Here is a 25617-nt window from a genome sequence, read left to right as displayed (position 1 = left end):
AGAATTGTCCATACCATTCTGAATTTTATCTGCAATTGCCAAAATGAATGTGCTTATTGTTGCTGTGCAGACACCTAGAACAATGCAAGTTAGTGCATTGAGACGAAAATGGGAGATTGGAAATCTTCGAAAATAAAAATAATTGGAATGAACACTGCACCAGTGTGCATTAACATTGAAAAAATGTAAAAATGAAAATACTAATACCCCTTTGACATATCTTCGCTTCAATTCCACAGTGCCAGACGAGCTAAAGACAGTCTGTTGTGAGTGTGTGTTTTGATGTCTGGCTCTATCCCCCCCACTTTCAACCAGTAGGTGGCGGTCAATTACACGCTTTTGTTCTTAAATACTTTATGCAGAAACTGTGTGAAAGGAAGAGAGGAAATACTTTATTGGTTTCAGGAGTGGGGAGCCGGCTGATAGCCGGGTGAACCGAAGGAGCAGGCGGAGTTGGCGCTAGTTTCCGAGCTTTCATTGTTTGCCTGTCGATGCAGTTGCACACGCTGCCAGCGATAGTTTCGGCTTTCCTGCACTCTCCTTTGCCCTCAACCCAAGTGCCAGTGGAGTGCCTGGGAAGACGCGAGGTAAAGGCGACAGTGATAGTATCGTCAAAGGCAGGAGAGCTTCCGACCGCCCCCCCCCCCCCCTCCTCCCAAGCGCCTGAAATACCATCAAAGAGAAAGGGAAGAAGACACAAAGAGTTGGATGCAAGCAACGCTGTCAGCGCTTCTCACTCACATTCCAGGAACGTACGAGGTAAGGCGCTTGGAACTGCTTCCAGGAAGTGTAGTCCCTCTGATCTGCTGTGCTGGTCCTCTGTTTGTGATTTTTAGATTGAAACTGAAACAAAAACAACATCTGATAAAGCGTAAATATAAAAGCCACCCGCAAAGTGGCTTCGATTGGGCATAACAAGCGTTTTGTGTTATGCCTCACCACATTGCGATGGGTTTGAGGATTACATTTAACCGTTGTAAGTTGACAACAAAGGATATTAATTGGCGTCAGACCGTCTTGTCGGATTGTTTAGAAAAACAAAACATTTAATTCACTTATCTCTATAAATATTTTCCTTCTTTAATTGTTAAACTAAAGTCCTCAGCCTCTCTGCTCCTATGATGCTGCTTGGCCTGCTGTGTTCATCCAGCCCTGCACCTTGTTGTCCCCACATTGATGGTTCGCTGAATGGTATTCGCACCCATGTTCTATATTTCATATATCTTACCCAAAATTATCTTGTCCAAAATTAGACAATTCTGGATAATGTGTACTGTTGCTTTAGATTCAGGGTTGGCGTTGTTTGTTGGGTCTTTTCTTTGATTTGAAATGGAAATAAAACTTGGAAGTCTAATTCCATGAATGAACCACCTTCATGATCAGATCATTTTCAGGGATTTAGCATCGCAGAAACTATCAGGTGGTTTATTACAATGTATCTGGCCTAGATTTCCTAGTGATTTATCTCAATGCCATTGATGTGAATGGTGAGCTCAGTTTCTGGACTAGACAACAAAAGGTGTTGAAAGTGTGTCATATGCTGTAACAATGTAGCCCAGACACATCTCACCATTATTTATGCACTCACATGTCCTAAACAAAGAAACAGAGAAAATTCTAGGTAACACGTATGTTTGTAATTAAATAGTGAAAATATAGATTCTTTTTGGGCATGAAGTTTGCAAAATGACAGTGGAATGATTGTGAAACGGGGGAAATTAGAGTGGGTGAATTCAGTGAAAGTAGGCACAGGATCTGCTCTTGGGTCGATTTGCCTCAGTGCATGTTTCTTTGAGCGGAATCAGTTCCAGGAATGGCACTCTGCCAAAACACCTCTGCCATTTTGGCAGCTGATACAAGTTTATGATGCAACAAATGCTTTAGTTGTTTCAGTGCAAACTTTTACATTGCAATTTTCAGTAGTTGAAGGCAACATAAACAATGTGCCTTTTATTAAGATTATTAAGAAAGTGTATTTGCATGTATTTTATGAAAGGAAGGAAAGTAGCATTTTTCACAACCTCAAGATGCCCCGAAACCTTAAAAGCAAATGAAGAATTTTTGAAGGACAGTTATATTGTAGGAAATGTGGCAGTCAAATTGAACACAGCGAGGCCCCACAAACACAACATGATAGTACTTCCAATTCAAATATATTTTATTGAGTTTACGGATTCTTTGTAAACCAAGATGGCTGCAGTTTTACATATTGACTTTAAGCTGGTTTTGCAGGATTTATCCTGAGACAGGGTTATGTCATGTGGATTCTGAGGCAGAGTATTTTTGCTCCCTTGAGTGGCATGGGCAATGGGCAGAAATGTGGAAAAATATGGCAATATTTTAAAAAGGAAAAACTTGATACTGAGAAAAATATTTTCCATTTCCTTAAGGTTAAGAAGGTGTTCAGCAAGCTTGCCTTCATTGCTCAGATCTTTTGAGTATAGGAATTGGGATGTCATGTTGAGGTTGTACAGGAAGTTGGTGAGGCCACTTCTGGGGTACTGAGTGCAGTTCTGGTCGCCTCATTATATGAAGGATATTATTAAGCTGGAGAGGGTTCAGAAAAAATTTACCAGGATGTTGGCTGGAACAAAAGGCTTGAGTTATAAAAATAGACTGGAGCTTTTCTCGTTGGAGCATAGGAGGTTGAGGGCTGACCTTATGCAAGTTTATAAAATCATGAGCAGCAGAGATAAGATGAATAGCAAGGGTCTTTTCCCTAAAGTTGGGAGTTCAAAAGTAGGGGGCTAATTTTAAGTTGAGAAACGAGAGTTTTAAAAAGGACCTGACATGCCACTTCTTTACAAAGAGAGCGGTTAGTGTATGGAAACATAGAAACATAGAAGATAGGAGCAGGAGGAGGCCATTCAGCCCTTCAAACCTGCTCCACCATTCTTTAAGATCATGGCTGATCATTCAACTCACTAGCCTAATCCTGCTTTCTCCTCGTAACCTTTGATCCCAGTCACTGCAAGTGCTATATCTAGTCACCTCTTGAATACATTCAATGTTTTGGCATTAACTACTTCCTGTGGTAATGAATTACATAGGCTCACCACGCTTTGGGTGAAGAAATGTCTCATCTCCGTTCTCAATAGTCTACCCTGAATCCTCATACTGTGACCCCTGGTTCTGGACATACCTACCATTGGGAACATCCTCCCTGCATCTACGCTGTCCAGTCCTGTTAGAATTTTATAAGTCTCTGTGAGATCCCCCCTCATTCATCTGAACTCCAGCGAAAACAATCCCAACCAAGTCAATCTCTCCTCACACATCAGACCCACCATCCCTGGAATCAGACTGCTAAACCTTCGCTGCACTCCCTCGAGAGCAAGAGCATCCTTTGTCAGAAAAGGAGACCAAAACTGCACACAATATTCCAGGTGTGGTCTCGCCAAGGCCCTGTATAACTGCAACAACACATCCCTGCTCCTGTACTCGAAATGTCTCGCAATGAAGGCCCACATACCATAATGAGCTGCCAGAGGAAATGGTGGATACATGTACTGTGACAACATTTAAAAGACATTTGGGTAAGTACATGAATAGGAAAGGTTTTGAGGGAAATGGGCCCAATGCAGGGAAGTGGGACTAGTTTAGTTTAGGAACATGGTCGGCATGGCCCAGTTGGAGTGAAGGGTCTGTTTCCTTGCTGTATGCGTCTATGACTCCATGACTTTATGAATCTATGACCTTGTGACCTTGCAATTCCACATCATTAGTACCCAACTTGCCTCATTTCTATGTAGCTTCCAATTTTTTTCTCCTCCCTTGAGAAACTAGACGGGACACTAATTCCTGATATTCCTGTCAGAGCGGTTATCTGGTGGCAGCAGCTTACTGAATGCTGCTTTGGGCCTTCATCCAACAATGTCTTCCTTACAACGTACCTACATGCTGCATGGACATCCTCCTCCCCTGTTCTTCATCCATCATCATGCTTGCTTTTGGACCAACTATCACAATGTTTCAGCCGGAGCTCAGGAGTGCTTATGACTTACTACTTCGTTGATTGCTTTGCATGTAGGGATACACATGCATCTGGTGCATCTACATAAAATGCATCTTATGGCTGTTAACTTCATTTCTTAGTATTCTCATGCTTTGCACTCACTTGGATGTGACTCACATTGCTTTTTAGCACATTGGGAAAGGTGTCAGCTAGTCATGACAGGAAGTACTGATAAATCAATGGGGTGGACACATTGCTATATTAGAGCAGTGGTGATCTCATTGAAAGGCAGAGCAGACCCGATGGGCTGAATAGCTTACTTCTGCTCCTATTGTCTTAGTCTACAGCACCATGCTATATCATTGTCTCATGTACAACATGTTCCAACAGCTTATGAGGCAGATGCACTGTGCGTGTTTCAACCAAACAGCCATCTTTCAAAGTCAAAGGAAACCAGTCCCCAGTGGTTTATCAGTGATTACTGCAACAGTTAGTCAAGGGGCTCGACCGATTCCAGTCCAGGGCTTGGAAATGGTTTGTCCTGCAAATCAGGTGCAATTGTCTGGGAGTACAGGTAGGTTGGTCAGGCTGTTATTGAGACAACAGTCTAGGGATGGATGAACCTTTCCTGCAATGAGTGAAAAGGAGAGACTGAGTATGATAACATGGATGGAAGAACAGTTAGTGGTGATGCAAGGACAGGAGAGATGATGAGATGTCCCCATTGAGTGGGTAGGATGTAGATGAGGAAGGGTTCGTAGTTTGGAAGGATGAGGTGCTTGCGAGTCATTGAGTGGACATTATGTATGTAATAATTAGAGTTTTAGTCTATGAGCCTTGATGAGATGTCGAGCAGTTACAGAATAGGCGTAAGTGGTGGCCCGGTCAGTGCAAGGTAGCAGAGAGAAGATGGTGGGCACTTACCCTCATAGAGTACAGAAGATCGTTAGCCATCTCCCCACACTGTATGCATTGCATTTCACCTGGAACAGTGCTTTAATCTGGGCCATAATCTTTGTCCAGCCTGGCTGCATGGTCTCCTTTGCATGTCAACAGGAAAAAGCACTTGCCTCTTCTCCAACATTCTGTCTATCAGCACCTCCAGATTTCTGCCAGTGAACTGACAAACTAACTTATGATTCTGGGCCATTTCCTTCAGGATGATGGTGTAGGACAAAATCTGAAGGGCAATTTCTGACCTGCAGCATCTGATGTGGTGTGTAGCTGAGCATTAAATGTGGCAGTAATGGCATGAACATTGCAAAATCCAAGCATCAGAAAGCACTTCTGTCTCTCCTCTCGCATGATTCTACAAGATGGATACCACAAGGCTGTTTGCATAATTAATGAGATGAAGAGCTGAAGATTATGTGAAAAAATTGCTATAAACTATGGCATTACCAAGCCTAATAAACCTCACTCAAGAAAACACTTTGTCAAAACCAGAAATAATTCAGTAGAGCTGCCTTGTTTGTGCTGGTTGGCAATTGAAAATACCTGCATTTTTAAAAATAATTTCCAATTTCTGTTCACACAAGAAACTGGTTGTGACTGTTTAAATTCAAGAGATCTGGAAAGTTCAGTGGTAAAGACATAGATTTGAAGACAATCGAACAAAAAGCGTGAGGTTATAAGTCAACGTTAGCTGAGCTGTGAAGATTAAAATTCCATGCACTTTTCTTCTTTTGAGTTATTTTAATAACAGAATTTATCTAAGTAGCAGGTATTTGTTTAGGGCTATTATCCTGAAAGTGATATCATGAAGACACAAAATGGTTTCATAAGAGCTCTTAGTCCTATCACTCCTGACACATAAATTGACACAAAGTTAGATGGTGTTGTAGATGATAACATAAAATTACAAAGGGATGTTGATTAAGTCACAGAGTCAAAATGTCATAGAGATGTACAGCACAGAAACAGACTCTTTAGACCAACTTGTTCATGCTGACCAAATATCTTAGATAAATCTAGTCCCATTTGCCAGCATTTTGTCCATATCCCTCTAAACCCTTCCTATTCATCTACCCATCCAGATGCCTTTTAAATGTTATAATTGTACCAGCCTCCTCCATTTCCTCTGGCAGCTTATTCCATAAATGCACCATCCTATGTGTGAAAACGTTGCCCAGTAGGTCCCTTTCAAATCTTTCCCTTGTCACCTTAAACCTATGCCCTCTAGTTTTGGACTCCCCTCACCCTGGGGAAGTGACCTTGTCTATTTACCCTATCCATGTTCCTCATGGTTTTATAAACCTCTAAAAGGTCATCCCTCAGCCTCTGACACTCCAGGGTAAAATAACCCAAATCTATTCAGCATCTCCCTATGGTTCCAACCTTTCGACCCTAGCAACATCCATGTAAATCTTTTCTGAACTCTTTCAAGTTTCACAACATCCTACCTATAGCAGGAAGACCAGAATTGCATGCAGTATTCCAATAGAAGCCTAATCAAAGTCCTGTATGGCCGCAACATGAACTCCAAATTCCTATACTCAAGGCACTGACTAATAAAGGCAAGCATACCAAATGCTTTCTTCACTATACTGTCTACTGCGACTCTACTTTCAAGGAACTATGAACCTGCACTCCAAGGTCTCTTTCTTCAGCAACACTCCTCAGGACTTTACCATTAAGTGTGTAAGTCCTGCCTTGATTTGCCTTTCCAAAATGCAGCATCTTACATTCATCTAAATTCAACTCCATCTGCCACTCCTCGGCCCATTTGACCAGGAAGCACACCCTATTGCTCCTTTTGAAGTAGGGCCATTGCATTTTTTATATCCAATTAGTAGGACATTTTTGGCCTTGGCTTACCATCTCATCTGAAAGACATCACCAGTGACAATGCAGAAGCACCTTAGTATTGCACTGGAATGCTTAAATCCAAAAGTAAGGTTTGAACACACGACCTTCTGACTTGGCAATAGCTTCGCCAGCTAAGCTACACCTGAAACTGGCATGTAAAATGGATGACACCAATTTTCTGCCAAAGTTAGAAGTGAAAATTCCTCCAATGTCTAGAAGGACAATGGCAGCAGATACATGGGAAAAACGCCACCACATGCAAGTTCCCTTCCAAGCCACGCTCAATCCTGACTTGGAAATATATTGCCATTCCTTCAGAGTTATTGGGTCCAAATTCTGGAATTCCCTCCCAAGGGACCTTGTGGATCTACCTATAGAACATGGTCTGTGATATTCAAGTAGGCAGCTCACCATCACCTTCTTAAGAGCATATAACAATGGGTAATAAATGTGAGCCAAGGACACCCATGTCCCATAGATTAATTTAAAGAAATTGAATAATTTATGTCTGGTGTTACTGTAGCTTATTTTCAACAATGCCTTTGTAATTTTTTTTGTTACATTTTACGTTGCCATGTCTATAATTGTGTTCTGTGTGGGATATGTGCAACATTTGATTGTTGTTGCCAACATCTTCTCCTCAAGCCACTTGATTTTTGCACGGAGTGCAAACGTGTGAGCATTCAACTTTCCAGTGTTTAGGACCTCCTAACGGTTGATTCAGTAGAAAACAGTTAAGATATTGCGACTGAAATTGAGCCTTATACCTGAATTGAACAATATATTTTAGCACTATGTTTACCTGCAGCAATAGGATGGCTTTTTGCACTCCCATTTTAATGTATATTTTAAATATATAAATATTTATATACACATATTTTTTAATTCATTTGCAGGAAGTGCTCATTGCTGGCAAGGCCAAATTTATTGCCTATTCCTTGAGAAGCTGGTAGTAAGCTACCTTGTTGAACCGCAGCAGTCTTTGGGATGTGGATGCATCCAGATGGCTGTTATGGAGGGAGTTCCAAGATTTTGGTTCAGCAAGAGTGAAAGAACAGCGATATAGTTCCAAATCAGGATGGTATGTGCCTTGGAAGTGAACTTGCAGGTATTGCTGCTTTTGCCTTTCTGGGTAGTATAAGTTTGATGTTTGGAAAGTGCTGTTGAAGGAACCTTGGTGAGTTGTTTGGGGACATCTCGTGTGGATGGGTGCACTGCTGCCGCTGTGCATCGATAGTGAAAGGAGTAAATGTGGAAGATGTTAGGTGGGATGCCAGTCTAATGAGCCGCTCTGTCCTAGATGGCATTAGCTTCTTAGGCCTTTTTGAAGTTGCACTTATCCAGGCAGGTGGAGAGTTACACTACTGATTTTGTGCTTAGTAGATAATGGACATGGACAGGAAGTCAGGTGATGAGTTATTCACTGCAGGATTCTGAGCTGCTTAGCTGTTCTACTCTTGAAGCCTCAGTGATTATATGGTTGGTCAATGGCAACTCTAGGATTTTGATAGTGGGGGATTCAGTATCAGTAATGGTATTGAATGTGATGGGGTGGTGGTTAAATTTTCTCTTGCAGGAGATAGCCATTGTTTAGCCACTTATCAACACAAGCCGGAATGTTGTCCAGATCTTGCTGCATTTGGACATGGACTTCATCTGTAACTGAGGAATCATAAGTCCTGCTGAATTTTGTACAATTATTCATGAACAAACCCAGCTCTGATCTTTATGATGAAGGGAAGGTCATTGATAAAGCAGCTTTCAGAGCTCTGCAGAGATGACATGGGTTTTTATATGTGTGACAGATTTTATTCAGGGCTTTAAAATATCTACTCCACGAATCCAGCCATTTCCATAGTGTTATTTATTTTATTCTGAGTCCACAAGCATTCTTAATCAATTAAGCACAGTAAGCATCAGTACTAAACAGATGCACAAACAAACCATGACCAAACCATTGAACACCAGAGCTTTCTCATCAGATTTTGTTTCAAGCTTCACTTCCAAAATTATTAATTATTAACTTCATGCTGCGCTAAAGCATTCCTGCTACTTGTCAGTCTCTGGTAACTTAAACCGGTGCCTAATTTTTGTGAGTGAGTTTAGACTGTGAATTTCATTTCGTTAATCAACGTAGGATAACAGAGAAACCTGGCCTGTCTTCACCCACTATCAACAATGTGTTGTTAATTGGTTAATGGGCAGGAAACAGTAAGTAGGGATAAGGGGTTCTTTTTTAGGTTGGTGACTTGTGACCAGTGGAGTTCGGAAGGAATCAGGGCTGGGAACGCAACTGTTTATAATGTAGATGATTTGAGGGAAGGAGTCAAATGTACGGAAGCCAAATTTGCACGTGACACAAAAATAGGTGGAAAGGCCGGTTGTGAGAGGGATACCAACAGTTTACAGAGAGAAATTGATAAGTTAAGTCAGTAGGTGAAAGTTTGCAAATGAAGTATAATGTGGAAAAAAATGAAGTTATTCAATTTGGAAGGGAGAACAAAAAGAACAGAATTCTTTAAACGGGGAAAGTTGTAACACAAAGGGCCCTGGGGGTGCTTATACATGAAATGGAAAGGTAGCATTCAGATGCAGCAGGGAATCCGGAAGCCTAATGGAAAGGTTGCCCCTTATTTCAAAAGGGTTGGAATATAAGAGTAGGGAAGCCTTATTGTAACTGGAAAAGCTCAGCTTGTTTCTCTTGCTAGTGGTTTTTTCTATTGATGTGAATAGGGCAGTAACGTCAAATGATACCGTGGTCTTGTCATCATCTACTCTTATGTTCTTAATGGAATAGAGGAACTCTTGGGCTGAGTGGATTGAGTGGGGTGACTTGCTGATGAGGTGCTTTAGTCTCCTTTGTAGTTCCTTGGCTGATCTATGTGATGGCGTGCCATCGCATTCACTCAGCCTAAGAGTTCCTCAATTCCAACAAGGACATAAGAGTAGATGACGAGACCATGGTATCATTTGACGTTGCTGCCCTATTCACATCGATAGACATACCGCTAGCACGAGAAACAATGACAGCACTACTAAAACAATAACATGACCCCAGTGACACCATCTCCACAGACAACATGATGAAGCTACTGGACCTATGAATCACCACCCACTTCACCTTTAACGGCCAAATATATGAACAGATCAACGGGACACCCATGGGATCAACTATCTCCAGACTAATAGCTGAAGCGGTGATGCAGAGACTTGAAAGCATGGCCCTTCCACTAATCCAACCAAAACTAAGGATACGTTACGTGGATGACACCTTCGGCATTATTAAACGGACCAAACTAGAGGAGACACAGGAACTAATCAACAACACCCTCATTGGAATCAGATTCACTAGAGAAGAGGAGAAGAACAAACAGCTCCCATTCCTGGACATCATGGTGGAACACAAGACAAATGGGGAATTCCTAACAAAGGTACACAGGAAAACCATACACACTGACCAAGGGATAACAAGGTGTAGAGCTGGATGAACACAGCAGGCCAAGCAGCATCAGAGGAGCAGGAAGGCTGACGTTTCGGGCCTAGACCCTTCTTCAGAAATTGTACTGAATTTTGACAGCAACCAGCCTAACACACACAAACAAAGTTGCATGAGAACATTTTTTAGAAAGGGCAAGAACACACTGCAGCAGCACAAAGCTACACCAAGAAGAGGAAGAGTACCTCTTCCAAGTATTCAAAGACAATGGATACCAAAAAAACTGGGTCAGAGATGCCTATTACACGAACAACATCAGGAAGATACTACATGCCCCAACACACTCATGATGCTACCTTACATCAGGACCACATCTGAACTGACCACATGACTCCTACAACCACTGAGCATCAGAGTAGCACACAAACCCACATCAACCTTTCACCAACTGCTTATCCATACCAAAGACCCACTACCCACTATGGACAGGACCGATGTCATATACAAGATTCCCTGAAAAGACTGTGACAAACACAACATAGGACAAACAGGAAGGAAATTAACCAGCAGGGTAATGAAACGTCTGCGAAACAACGAACCAGCTCAGTGAGCCAACCAACCACAACATCCACAACCTGAGCTACAAATCTACTCTAAAAGCCTTTGGAACTCCTTAGCACAGAGAGCTGTGGGGGCAGAGTCCTTTTGTGTATTTAAGACTGACATTGATAGATAGGAATCAAGGGCTATGGGGAAAGGACAGGAAACTGGACATGAGGTCTGTTGGATCAGACATGATCCTATTGAATGGCAGAGCAGGCTCAAGGGACCAGACGGTCTATTCCTATTGGTTTTATTGATTAGAAAGCAGGAGTAGGAATCCTAGTCAATTATACCTTTATAAACTGAAGTTTACAGTTTGTCATGGAGTCCCCACTATCACTTTGATTGAGATCAGCCAATTTAGTAGAGACAGGTGACCTGACTTGGAATCTTTCTGGCCCACATATCTTAACAATTCACTACTTTAACCAAAAGATGCATCAGGGAAACCTGAGTATATGACCTTTAATTATAATTTTTATTATTTAAAACAAATGTTTATTTAGATACATTCACTTTTTTAATCTTGGCTTCATGAGCTGTACCTTGTGCTGCCAAGGCCCCATGTTCAGGAATTGCCTCTTCTACCTTTCTGCTATTTATTCTTCCTTTAAGACACACCTTAAAACATTCCTTTTTTACTAAGCTTTAACCAACTACTCTAATGATTCATAATGGGGAGTAGTATGGGAGGTGTACTATTGTTGCAGATATAATTGCACCATGTACAGTGCCTTTAGGATAAGAGGGATCATAATTAATCAATGCCTTTCAATATTATTACTCTTTTTAGCATCTAGGTGTTAGGCTGATCTCTGCTTTTGATTCTGTTTCGTGCAATCCTTTTACCGACTGATCCCACATGGAGAATGTTGTTTGCTTTTCAGCATTCATTGAAGAAAGTAAAATCATGTAATTTGAAAAATTTGAATAAATTCTTTGATGCCTAAACTCGATAACCCATCACGATAAAAATAAATATTTTGTCATGAAATGCCTCTGTCACATTCAATGATTACAATATCAGATCATGTTTGCTAAGAGAAAGAAACTTCTAACAATATCACTATTTCTCTCTTTTATCTGAAAACCAATAATGTCCTCCTTAGCGTTTAACATTAGAGCCCTTGTAAAGAAAATCCCAAACCAATTGTGCATGCAAAGTAACAGTGAATCCATTATTTTCAATTCAATAACGTTCTCATCAGTATTTTTAAACTTGATTCTTCAGGGTATCATTAAAAGAACAGAAAAATATTTTGATGATGTTCCAAATGTTGTTTGAAGCTTTGTTTTTAACTCACTCAAAAAAATGCAGTTATACATTTGTGGTTTCTTATCTGATGTATTTGGATGTCTGTGCTGAAGTGGGGATTGCCCGTCTGCTAGCAGTGGACAATCTGTTAAATGAATGTCTGCATGTATGAAGACATTTTGGCGAAAAAGGTGTCCAAATCTGATAGCAACAGATGAGAAATATCAGTAATTTCAATTTACCTTGAAAATATTATGATGTTTTAATAGAAACTTCTTGTAATAATTGTTAAGGTGTTTAGGGTATCGGATCTGAGCTTCATTTTCAAAACTTTGCTAAACATGTACATTTACAGTCATTTCAGAAGAATGCAATGGAAAATGCTTATTTCAATGGAGTTGCTTGATCTTACAACTAATGATATTGAGACGTTATCTTGGAGTAAATGTAACCTATTGATCAGAATTGAGTATCTTTTTTCAAAAGGAGAGAAAATTGCCGTAGCAACAGAAGCTTTGTTCTTCATTCTTTTGAGTTCTTCCCAATCTAACAATTAGGCTGCTGTATGTTGGAATTGACATCTTCATTCTTACGTGAGCTTGACTATGTTATTGCGTTGATTTTCACAGGGGAGAGCAAGTTGGAGGTCCACTCATAATGGGAGTCTGAAAATGTGCGTGGCAATGTTTTTCCGAAGCCGCTTTCTATTCCTCCTGGCTGTAGCTGCCCTGCTTGCTGTCCTGAGTCTCAGCCTACAGTTCTGTAAGTACAGCTTCTACTGATTTACTTCTGATAAACAGACAAATCATATAGCACTGCTAATGCAAGACAAATAAATAAAAAAGCACACTCAAGAAGTAGCCTTTCTCTGCGGTTGGTGTACCATGTGTCGGAAGTTTTTAAGTTGAGTAACAAATTACTTCCAAGGGTGAAAATTATTTTAGCAATTTTACATTTTAAAAATATTTCTAATCATAATATTTGACATTCCTTTTTAAAACAATTCCTTCATTTTGTAATTTTAAACTCTTTTAAAGTGTAAAATGGTACTAGAAAACTACATTATAATTGGTACAACTTAATTTGTGCTCATGTTTTCTCCATCAATGGTTGAGCTACATTTCCAGTAAGCAGATTTTGTCTATTGCAATTCAGAGATGAATCTGTATAGAATTGGACAAACCAAGTATCAACAATTAATCCACTTATAATCCCCTTTTTGGATTAAATGTAATTCTATGTTGCTATGCTATGAAACTAATTTTGAACTGATATTAAAGTCAAATCAGGCATCATAGACTAACGTTTTAATATTTGTATCATTTATAGAGTTGTTGGCAAGGCTAGCATTTATTGCCTAATACTAATCTACTTTAAGTAGTTGGTAGTTAGCTGCAGTTCATGTTGTGAGGAAATCTATCTCTTTAAATTGTTTCTGAGAGTGTTTGGCTTCATTGTAGAGCATTGCAAGGAGACAAGCCACCCATGCTCCTTTGCCAGGGCATGACCAGAAGCAGCAGTGCAGGTATGTGTTGTGAAAAGAGTTACCAGGTGACTGGGGTTTTGACATGTCAACCTGACCGCATGTCCTGCAGAGGGGGAAGCCAATAGTGATGGAGGGAAGGGCTGTGTGTAAAGTGAGTTCACAACGAAGGACTTGGGTGAATAATGACGGTAGATAGCTTGCTGTAGCTGGGGAACTAGAGCTCAGAGCAGACAGGGAGCAGTGGTTGCTCAATGCACCTGGGAACTTGAGGCTCAGAGAACATAGAACATAGAACATAGAACACTACAGCGCAGTACAGGCCCTTCGGCCCTCGATGTTGCGCCGAGCTGTGAAACCAATCTGAAGCCCGTCTAACCTAAACTAATCTCAAAGCTCCATGAAGCTGAAGAAATGTCTGCTGAGTGCAGTCAAGGAGCTAGAATCATGACAGATGTTGAGATGCGGCCACGTGAACCCAATGGGACACAGTCTGGGGGAAAGAGATCCAGCAGCTGGAAGGTGAACAATCATTGGGGCATTCAGAGTTTGAGTCCTGTTGCATGATAACTTCCTGCAGACAGAAGCAAAGCACCCCCCAAGCTGATTTGGAATTGCCTTTGAACAGGAAATCAGTGGCTAAATCTTTGAAAGAGAGAATCTGGAATCAAGTTTAAGGCAGAATTAGAAGTGATCATTGATATCTGGCTGGGCTACTAAGAAACTTGAAGTACATGCCTTAGTTGTGTCTGTCATTTGGTGCGTAGTTAGTGGTTTGTATTAGACCACAGTTTGCATGTTAATTCATATTTACATGCTGTTAATTCTGGATGTTAGAATTTAGATAAGATAACATTGATTGTTTGCCTTTTTGATGTTTGTATTGTAAACTTTCACCTGTTTGTTTAAAATGATGGAATTTGTTGTTTTTGTTTCCTCTCGGTAAGTAACTGGGACTTCAAACTTTTTGTACTCTTCAATAAAAGCTACTGATCACTAACTGGCTGGTAACAGTGTTGCACTGTGAAGAAGTAAGGTTCAAATTTGGTTCCAGTGATAGGACAGGACTAGCTGTAATACCAATTCAGGATGGAGTGAGACTTGGAGGAGAACTTGCAGGTGTTTGGATTTCCATGCATCTTTTCTCCTTGCACTTCTAGACGGAATTGGAGGAGATTTGGTGAGTTACTGCAAAGCATCTTATCAGTGATAAATATTGCTGCCGCTGTATGCCACTGTTGGAATGAGTGGATGTTTATGATGGTGGATGAGTTATCAATCAGCGGGTTGCTTTCTCCTGGATCACGTTGGGCTTCCTAAGTGTTGATGGAGTTGCCCTCATCCAGGTAAGTGGAGAGGATTTCCACCGTCATGACTTATATTTTGCAGATGGTGGATGGGCTTTTGGGAGACCGGAGGCAAGTTACATGTCATATAATGCCAAGCCTGTGACTGAATCTTTATAGCTGTAATATTTATTTGTTGTCCCAATCAACTTTCTTGTCAATGGTGAATTCACCTGAAAGGTCATTAAAAATGGTATATTCAGTGATATTTCTACCATCAAGCATCAAGGGATCATGGTTGAATTATCACTTGTTGGAGATGCTCATTTCCTGACACTTATGCAGTGCAAAGGTTATTTACTCTTAAACAAAACCAGGATGTTACCCAGATCTTGTTGCAGGTTAGCATGGACTTATTATTTGAGAAGTGATGAATGAAATTGAACTCAATGAAATCATCAGTGAAAATCCAAACCTTTAGTCGATGGAGGGAATATCATCAATGAAGCAACTGAAGATGATGATGCTTAGCATGTTTCTCTGACGAACTTCTGAGGAACTCCTGGAGCTAAGATGCTTGACCTCCAACTACCACAACCATCTTTCTTTCTGCTAGGTATGAATCCAAGCAGTGGAGATTTTTCCTTTGCTTTCAGTTGACTTCAATTTTATTAGGGCTTCTTGATTATACTCTCAACCAAATGTTTCCTTGATATTGAGGGAACTCATTGTCACATTACTTCTGGAATTCAGTTCTTTTGTCAAGTTTTGAACCGAGCATGTAATGAAGTCTGGAGCTGGTGGAATTTAAACTAGCCTCAGTGAGCAAGTTATTAATAAGTACTGCTTGATAACTTTGTTGAAACCAATTCCCATCACTCTGCTGCTCATCAGCATAAACTGATGTTTGGTGAAATCACTTTGACCTCTTTATTTTTCGTAGACAGGAAAGTTGTACCATTTTTCACTTTATAATGTAAAAAGCAGTGATATAGCTTTACTGGACCAACTTGATGAGGACCATAGCTAGTTTAAGCGCGTAAGCTGTCATTACTATAGCTGGTGGTGTTGGTCCCTATAATTTTTCCATTATCCAGTGCCTTCAGAAGTTTCTTGATTTCAGGCAGTGTGAATCAAATTAGCTGATGATTGTGATACTGGAGGCTCCAGGAGGAGGCTGAGGTAGAGTTGCTGGGCTCCACTGGGGTTCTGCAGGGCTGTTTTTTTAGAAGCTTAAGATTTCTATTTCTAGTTTTTATGAGGAAATATATGTAAATTGATTGTGGTATAGCACTAACTGTTCTGGTGGGGCATTTATTGATGGTTAGAAAGAAAATTCTCCTACAATTACAGCTGGCAGACTTTAAAACCTCATGAAGTATTTGCATACTGAGGTCCGGTGAGGTAGCTGCCTTTTTCCCCCTTCTTTGGCAGAATCCTTTTCTTTTTAGGCAGTCGGGACTGAAGCTGATTTTCTTTCACTCTGGAATTGTGCCTCCTAAGGTTAGTAAGCAGTCTGATCATATCTGTAATTCTAATCCAGGTGGCATTGTTTGTAGAGAGAGGTCAGTAGGATAATTCGCATGTTCCTCCTGTTGTTTCAGCTTGGCATCCACTTGGGCCTGTTGGAGATGATTGGTATTTTCATGATGCTTCTTCTACAGTTTGGGTGTTTCAGGGAAAGTGATTCCCATGAGTTGGTGGAAATGTTGTTTTTTTTGTGGAGGCTTTGAGGATACACGTGAAATGTTTTCTCTGCCCTCCTGTTTGTTTTGAATAGAGAGTTTGTCATGGAAGTCTCAACTCAGGCATGCAGATGATGTGCATCCAACACAGCTGATTGACCATAGAAAGGGCTTTGATGCTGGTGATGTTGGCTTGAGAGAGGGTGCAGAATACCGTCCTTAAGGCTGAAATGGAAACTCTTTTGGCAGATTTGTTTTAGGCAAATTTGGGCAAAGGTGGAGAAGCAGAATTAGCGTTAGCTGAGAAATAGGGAGACTGCTGGTCTGCAAAGTGAGAGAAGCATTCCTAGACTAAAGACTACCAAGCAATGCAGAAATGCTTCATAATTTCAGATATGGCAATTTCAGATTTCCTGACTTGTATAAAATAATACATGAGTTTGCTTCTCCCTACCCATGTCATGTGTTGTTTCCCCATCAAGGACTGAAATCTCATTACATTATCCAATTGGAGCTAAAACAAATCTAATCACTGGTCCACTTATTACTAATGTGATAAACACATACAGTTGCCCTAACAACAACCATCAAACATTAACAGATGATTAATACTCACATTTTTTATTGCAAAATGCTTAACAATTACAACAATCAGACTGGAACAAGTTTTAATTAAAATGGGACAGTACCTTCTTCAAAAGGTCAAACACCAGAAATGTCACCAAGCAACGGGCATTTAGCTTGAGAATCATATAAATCAGACCTTATGATAATTTTCTAGCCAGGTCCAAATTACACCCAAGTATCCTTTTCGTAATCTATATTATACATTTCAAATATTCTTCAAATCTTTCAAATCTTCTGATTATTAGGGGATCAAAGTTTACAAGGAGAAGGCAGGAGAATGGGACTGAGAAACGTGTCAGCCATGATCAAATGTAGACCAGACCAGGCCTAATTCAGTCTCTATACCTTATGGTTCTTTGATAAACCACAACGGTCTGGAACTTTGATTTTCCAATAAATAAGTCTGTGTTGATGTAGAGCACTCAGCCAGTCAGTCAACAATTCCAACTTTCCAGAGAGACAGAGGGGTAAATTGTCATCTATTATAATGATGCAGAAGCTTTCGACATTGTTTCAGAATCCAAGACAGTTCTCTTTTTTAGAGATGACTGAAATAACTTGCATTTCATATCTCCCATTCCCAAATATTACTGTGTCCTGAGGAAGGGTCATCGACCCAAAATGTTAACTCTGATTTTTCTTCACAGATGCTGCCAGATCTGCTGAGCTTTTCCAGCAATCTCTATTTTTGTCCCTGATACTATTGCATCTCTCAGGTTTTATTCGCCTGTCTCTTTCTGTTGTACCCAAAACATTACAATTTTGCTTTGAAGAATTTATTTAATCTTCCATTTATTTTTGAAAATCAAGTTAAGACAACGAGTAAAAGCTAAACAGCAGTAGTATACTCTTTCCAGTGATGTTTTCAGAAGTACATAATCTGCACATATTGACACTAACCTAAATAAATTGACATCCAAGTACTTAGTGACAAATCTGCTAGATGTATCAAATTATGGATCCTTGTCACTTTACAGAATGACATGGTGAGACAATCAGCCTGTGGTCCTCTGCAGCCGACTGAGATGCAATGCAACTTCAGGTTTTCAACATGAGCTCAATTATTAGAAGTTGTGGTGCCAGTACAGACAGGCATCTCACAGTATGCTGCTATTGACATGACGACAGCAGGCAGAGTTTCCATTCCAATACTCAGATATTCACTAGCTACCACTGGGCTGCAGTGGAAGCTGAGACATTGACCATCTGATGTTGCATCGTGATTAGTCCACAAATGTACGAGTGGAACATAAACAAAGTTGCTGGAAAAGCTCAGCAGGTCTGGCAGCATCTGTGAAGGAAAAAACAGAGTTAATGTACGAGTGGAATTGACTACAACTTTAAAGGAAAGGAAGGACTCCAAGGTATGTTCCAAATGGTGTACTGAGTTGGTGCTCCTTCATGTGGTTTGACATTGAACACACTTCTTCTAATAAGCTTCCTAATGCACCAAACATTTTGTTGTGCATATTCATCATTGGTCTTGTACAGGCTGACACATTGAAGTTTGCGTTTTTCTCCCTTACAACAGAGACTCATGCATGACAATGACCTCTGATAGTAAGCTTGCACCTATGCTATTCTTTCTCATTACCTGGTGGTAGCTCATCTGTTCCTATCAGATACATTTTCTGTCTCCATGTCATTTATAAATTACATATTGTGTCAGTATTTATTGGAGCCAGTGGCTGAGAGTATGACATTGATTGATGCTTCTTCATCTTCACTGCCTTATTGTTCCTTCACTGCCTGTGAATATTTGTAAAAAGAAAGGTACAAGGTAGACATTGTAATGTGAGGAAGGGAGCACAATGCCAGAGGTGCACATTTACATGATTGCAGAGGAACGTGTATTATGAGCAATAAGTGGGTTTTGAGATGGAGATTTAGTTACAAAGGTGTTGTCATCTTTAATGGTTTCAACCTGCCACTGACCATGGTCTGAGCAATGGTTGTTGCAATAATGATCAACACTGTCTCCTCCATGGAGGTTAGGAAAGGGGCACATTTATCTTTACCCCTTGGTTAGTTCTTGCTTCATCTGGTTGTTTGGCAACTTGTCCTACAAGATAAAGGGAAGTGTGTCATTGAGTGTCATGCAATCTGCTGGCCAATGTCATGATACTGGATGAGTAAATATGTTATGGATGCCATTACTCACATGGGAAAGTGCACTGATAGTTGAGCCCCACTGCTCCCAGCGTCGTCACAAGCATTTAATCAAATTACTCAAAGTCTGAAATTTTCCTGCCTGACAAACTCAGCCTGATAGAAAACACTGATCAAATCTCTGTGCTTAGCAAGAAGCTACCATTTATTTACAAATAAATAAGTTCTAACCACAGACAAAAAAAAAGGCATGATCAATTTATAACTCTTTAACTTATTCTACCCCTTCTTAAACAGCTACACACATACTGAGATAGACAAAGAAAAAAAAAACACAGATTTTATAGCTGGAGTAAAAAGATGTTAAGAGTCACACTTTGATAGCACCAGTGCACAGGATTCAGCGATGTGTTGTTTCGCTTCTATCAAGTCCTTCGGATCTCCAATGATCTCCTTCCAACTCCTTTCAGTTCATTACTGCAGACACAAGGCAGTTGGCACACTAATTGTTCAGTCCTTCAATCACTGATTAGAGCAGCTGCCTATAGGCAAATAGGTCGGTGAAAATAGCTAGCTTTCTTCTAATTCTTTGTTACTTCTCTGCAAAGAGAGAGAGAGATGTTTTCTTTTTAGAGTCTGGGAGCTTTTTGCTGCTATATAGTTCACACACAGCCTGACTATCTACACACATGTATCAATCAGAGAGTTGTTGACACTCTGACTCCTGACCCACACAACTGGTCTTCATTGTTATAGAGTCATAGAGATATACAGCATGGAAATAAACCCTTCAGCCCAACTCATCTATGCAGACCAAATATCCTAGATAAATCTAGTCCTATTTGCCAGCATTTGGCGAATATCCCTCGAAAGCCTTCTAATTCATATACTCATCCAGATGCCTTTTAAATGTTGTAATTGTACTAGCCTCCACCACTTCCTGTGGCAGCTCATTCCATACACGCACCACCCTCTGCAAGAAAAAGTTGCCCCTTAGATTCCTTTTAATCTTTCCCTTGTCACCTCAAACCTATGCCTTCTAGTTTTGGACTTCCCCCAACCTGGAGAAAAGAACTTGTCTATTTACGCTTTCCATACCCCTCATGATTTTATAAATCTCTATACGGTCATCCCTCAGCCTCCGACGCTCCAGGGAAAATGGCCCCAGCCTATTCAGCCTCTCCCTATAGCACAAACCCTCCAACCCGAGCAACGTCCTTGTAAATCTTTTCTGAACCCTTTCAAGTTTTGCAGCATCCTTCCTAAACCAGGGAGACCAGAATTGCATGCATTATTCCAGTAATGGCCTAACCAATGTCCTGTACAGCCGCAACATGACCTCCCAACTCTTATACTCAATGCACTGTCCAATAAAGGCAAACATACCAAATGCTGCCTTCAGTATCCTGCCCATCTGCGACTCCAATTTGAAGTAACTATGAGACTGCACTCCAAGGTCTGTTTGTTCAGCAACACTCCCCAGGACCTTACCATTAAGGGTATAAGTCCTGCCCTGATTTGCCTTTCCAAAATGCAGCAACTCATATTTATTTAAATTAAACTTCATCTGCCACTCCTTGGCCCATTGGCCCATCTGATCAAGATCCCATTGTACTCTGAGGTAACCTTCTTCGCTGTTCGCTACGTCTCCCATTTTAGTGTCATCCACAAATTTACTAACCATACCAACAATGTTCACATCCAAATCATTTATATAAATGATGAGAAGCAATGCACTCAGCACCAATCCTTATGGTACACCACTGGTCATAGGGCCTCCAGTCTGAAAAGCAAGCCTCCACTACCACCCTCTGTCTTCTACCTTTGAGCCAGTTCTGTATCCAAATGGCTCGTTCTCCCTGTATTCCATGTGATCTAACCTTGCTAACCAGTCTACCATGAGGAACCTTGTCAAACGCCTTACTGAAGTCCATATAGATCATGTCCACTGCTCTGCCCTAATCAATCCTCTTCATTACTTCTTCAAGTTAGTGAGACATGATTTCCCACGCACAAAAGCATGTTGACTATTCCTAATCAGTCCTTGCTTTTCCAAATACATGTAAATACTGTCCCTCAGGATTCTCTCCAACAACTTGCCCACCACTGATGTCAGGCTCACTGGTGTATAGTTCCCCAGCTTTTCCTTACCAGTTTTCTTAAATATTGGCATTACATTAGCCAACCTCCAGTGTTCTGGCACCTCACCTGTGGCTAACACTGATACAAATATCTCAGCAAGGGGCCCAGCAATCACTTCTCTAACTTCGCACAGAGTTCTATGGTACACTTGATCAGGTTCTGGGGATTTACAGATAACACAGTGTGGAGCTGGAGGAACACAGCAGGCCAGGCAGCATCAGAGGAGCAGGAAAGTTGACGCTTCGGGTTGGGACCCTTCTTCAGAAATGGGGGAGGCAGAAGGGAGATCAGGAATGAATAGAGAGAATAGGGGTGGGGCTGGGGAAGGTAGGTGGGATGGTGATAGGTGAGTGCAGGTAGGCAGTGGTGGGAATTGGTTAATGAGGTGGGAGGGGTGGATAGGTGGGAGAGAAGATGGACAGGTTGTGTCAGGTCAAGAAGGTGGGGATAAGAGGGAGGGTTGGCCATGGAATGAAGCCGAGAGATTTTGAAACTGGTAAAGTCCACCTTTAGGCCATTGGGCTGTAGGCTCTCAAGGCAGAATATGAGGTGTTGCTTCTCCAGTTTGTGGGTGGCGCCATTGTGACACTGGAGGAGGCCCAGGATGGACAAGTCACCCAGGGAGTGGGAGGGGGAGTTGAAATGGTTTGCGACTGGAAGGTGGTGGTGTTTGTCGTGAACAGAGCGCAGGTGCACTACAAAACGGTCTCTGAGGCTCTGCTTGGTCTCACTGATATAGAGGAGGCCATATCAGGAGCAATGGATACAGTATACCACGTTGACGGATGTGCAGGTGAACCCCTGTCTGATGTGAAAGGTTTTTTTGGTTTCTTGGAAGGAAGTGATGGGGGAGGTGCAGGGGCAGGTTAGCACTTCCTGTGGTTGCAGGGAAAGGTATCAGGGGTAGTGGGGAGTGTGGAGCTGACAAGGGAGTTGTGAAGAGAGCGGTCCCTACAAGAGGCAGATAGGGGTGGGAAGAGAAATATATCTTTGGTTGTGGGGCCGGATTGTAGGTGGCGGAAGTGGCAGAGAATGATACATTGGATACCGGGTTGGTGGGGTGATACGTGAGGACAAAGGGGATTCTGTCTGTATTTTTGTTGAGGGGAGGGGATGTGAGGACAGAGGTATTTTTGATGGTGGGAGGGGACGTGAGTTATTTTTGTTGGGTGGAGGGGATGTGGGTGTTCCACCTTTATGCCTTTTAAGATATCCAGCACCACCTGCTCTGTAATTTGGACATTTTTCAAGATGTCACTATTTATTTCTCCACATTCTCTATCTTCCATATCCATCTCCACAGTAAACACTGATGCAAAATACTCATTTAGTATCTCCCCTATCTCCTGTAGTTCCACACGTACTGATCTTTCAGGTGCCCTGTTCTCTCCCTCGTCACCCTTTTATCCTTAATGTATTTGTGGAATCCCTTTGGATTTTCCTTAACCCTATTTGTCAAAGCTATCTCATGTCCCCTTTACCCTCTTGATTTCCCTCTTAAGTATATGCCTAATGCCTTTATACTTTTTAGGGAATCACGCACTCTCTGCCGTATATACCTGACATATGCTTCCTTCCTTTTCTTGACCAAAACCTCCATTTCTCTAGTCAGTCAGTATTCTCTACACCTACCAGCCTTGCCCTTCATCCTAACAGGAACATACTGTCACTGGACTCTCATTATCTCATTTATGAAGGCTTCTCATTTTGCAGGAGTCCCTTTATCTGTGAACATCAGCCCCCAATCAACTTTTGAAAGTTCTTACCTAATACGGTCAAAATTGGCCTTCCTCCAACTAAGAACTTTAACTTTTAAGTCCGGTCTACCCTTTTCCATCACTACTTTAAAACTAATAGAATTATGGTCACTCGCCCCAAAGTGCTCCCCCACTGACATCTTAGTCAGCTGCCCTGCCTTATTTCCCAAGAGTAGGTCAAGTTTTATACCTTCACTGAAAGGTACATACACATGCTGATTTGGAAAATTTTCTCGTACACACTTAACAAATTCCTGTCCATCTGAGCCCTTAAGACTATAGCAGTCCCAGTCTATGTTTGGAACGTTAAAATCCTCGACCATAACCACTCTATTATTCTTGCAGATAACTGAGATCTCTTTACAAATTTATTTCTCAATTTCCTGCTGACTATTGGGGTGTCTATATTACAATCCCAATAAGGCCATCATCCCTTTCTTATTTCTCAGTTCCACCCAAATAACTTTCCTGCATGTATTCCCAAGGATATCCTCCCTGAGTATAGCTATAATGTTATCCCTAATCATAAAGACCATCACCACCCCACCACCCCAACCCCCCCCCCCCCCCCCACCTTTCTCTCCTTCCTGCAGCATCTATACCCTGGAACATTAAGCTGCCAGTCGAATCCATCCCTGAACCTCATCTCTGCAATTGCTATGACATCCCAGTCCCATGTTCCCAACCATGCCCTGAGTTCATCTGCCTTACCTGTTTCTCCTCTTGCATTGAAATAAATGCAGTTTAATTTATAAGTCCTACCTTGTTCCCTGCTTTGTTCCTGCCTGCCCTGACTGTTTGACTTGCTCCAACTGTACCAGTCTCAGACAGATCTCTTTCCTCACTATCTCCCTCGGTCCCACCCAACCACCCCACACTTACTAGTTTAAATCCTCCCAAACAGCTCTAGCAAATCTCCTCGCCAATATATTAGACCCCTTCCAATTCAGGTGCAATCGTCCTTATACAGGTCATTTCTCCTCCAAAAGAGATTCCAATGATTGAAAAATTTGATTCCTTCTCCCCTGCGCCAACCCCTGAGCCACGTGTTCATCTGCTGTATCCTCCTATTGCTACTCTCACTAGCTTGTGCACTGGGAGTAATCCAGATATTACTACCCTCGAGAACCTCCTTTTAAAATTCCTGCCCAACTTCCTATATTCTTTCCTCAGAACCTCAACCCTTTCCCTTCCTAAGTTGTTAGTTCCGATGTGTACAATGACCTCTTGCTGGTCCCTCTCCTCTTTGAGAATATTCTACTATTTCAAGTCTGTCTCTGGATAAAGCTACCCATCCTACGTTTGAATCCTGCCATGGCAGATTGGGGAATTAGAATTCAACCTAAAATTTGGAATTAAGAGTCTAATGATAACTGTAAATCCATTGTCAATTGATGGGGCCCATCTGTTTTATTCATGTTCTTTAGGGAAGGAAACTGCTGCCTTTACCTGGCCCTTACATGTCACTCCAGACCCACAGCAATGACTCTAACTGCCCTGTGGGCAATTAGGGGTGGGCAAGAAATGCTGGCCTGGTCAGCGATGCCCACACCCGATGAATGAATGTTTAACAAAACTGCCTGAACAAAGTAAATATAAATACAACTCACGATGAGGTCAAGTAACTTATTTTAAAACTCCCACAGTTTCCTTGATTCTTTTCCCATTTTGGTTACCATTTATAAATATAGGAAAATAAAATATTATGGTCCTTATATGGAGATGTGGTTAATTGGGCAGTTTCTAAGGCAGTCAGTAGGATATGGCATTTGAAGATGCACGTTGACCTTGACCACTCAAAATCAGTCAACCTCTTTCAAGTCCTTGGGACTGAATCCTGGCATTGACCTCCACTGCCTTCTGAGTGTGTGTCTGAGGGTCTCCTGTTCTGAGGTTGGTGGGGGAGGATAGGGAGGCGAGAATGAACTCTAGTCACAAATGGGGAAATGAAACAAAGTAATCAATGGGGAGGCAATGGCCTAGTGGTATTATTGCTGGACTGCTAATCCAGAAACTCAGCTGATGTTCTGAGGACCCAGGTTTGAATCCCACCAGGGCAGATGGTGGAATTTGAATTCAATAAAATGAAATTTGTAATTAAGAATCTACTGATGACTATGAAACTATTGGCAATTTGGCTTACTAATGTCCTCCGGGGAAGGAAATCTGCCATCCTCACCTGGTCTGGCCTACATGTGACTGCAGATCCACAGCAATGTGGTTGACTCTCAACTGCCCTCTGAAATGGCCTAGCAAGCCATTTAGTTCAAAGGCCGCTAGAGACAGGCAATAATTGCTGACCAGCCAGTGACACCCACATCACACAAGTGAATAAGAAAAAAGTCACTTCTCCTGGAATTCCTTCATTGACAGGCAATGAGATGCAAAAAAAAGTCAATTTTTGAGTTTCAATTGTTGGATATTGTCTTACAGTGTTTTTTTACCATGATGATTTATTATAGATCTCTAAA

General features: G+C 41.4%; 1 protein-coding gene across 1 annotated transcript in view; it reads left to right on the top strand.

Moving 5' to 3' along the window:
* The first annotated feature begins 322 nt into the window (after positions 1 to 322).
* The window catches only part of pxylp1 (2-phosphoxylose phosphatase 1), a 152425-nt gene continuing 127130 nt past the window's right edge, over positions 323 to 25617 (top strand). Inside the window, exons 1-2 of the mRNA XM_048604806.1 lie at positions 323 to 759; positions 12687 to 12819. Coding sequence (XP_048460763.1) covers positions 709 to 759; positions 12687 to 12819 — 184 coding nt within the window. The 5' untranslated portion in view covers positions 323 to 708. The remainder of the gene's footprint in view (positions 760 to 12686; positions 12820 to 25617) is intronic.

The sequence above is a fragment of the Rhincodon typus genome, chromosome 13 (genome assembly GCF_021869965.1).
Source record: "Rhincodon typus isolate 14 chromosome 13, sRhiTyp1.1, whole genome shotgun sequence".
NCBI classification, from domain to species: domain Eukaryota; kingdom Metazoa; phylum Chordata; class Chondrichthyes; order Orectolobiformes; family Rhincodontidae; genus Rhincodon; species Rhincodon typus.
The sequence above is the reverse complement of the archived record's forward strand: the minus strand, read 5'-3'. Positions and strand labels throughout refer to the sequence as shown.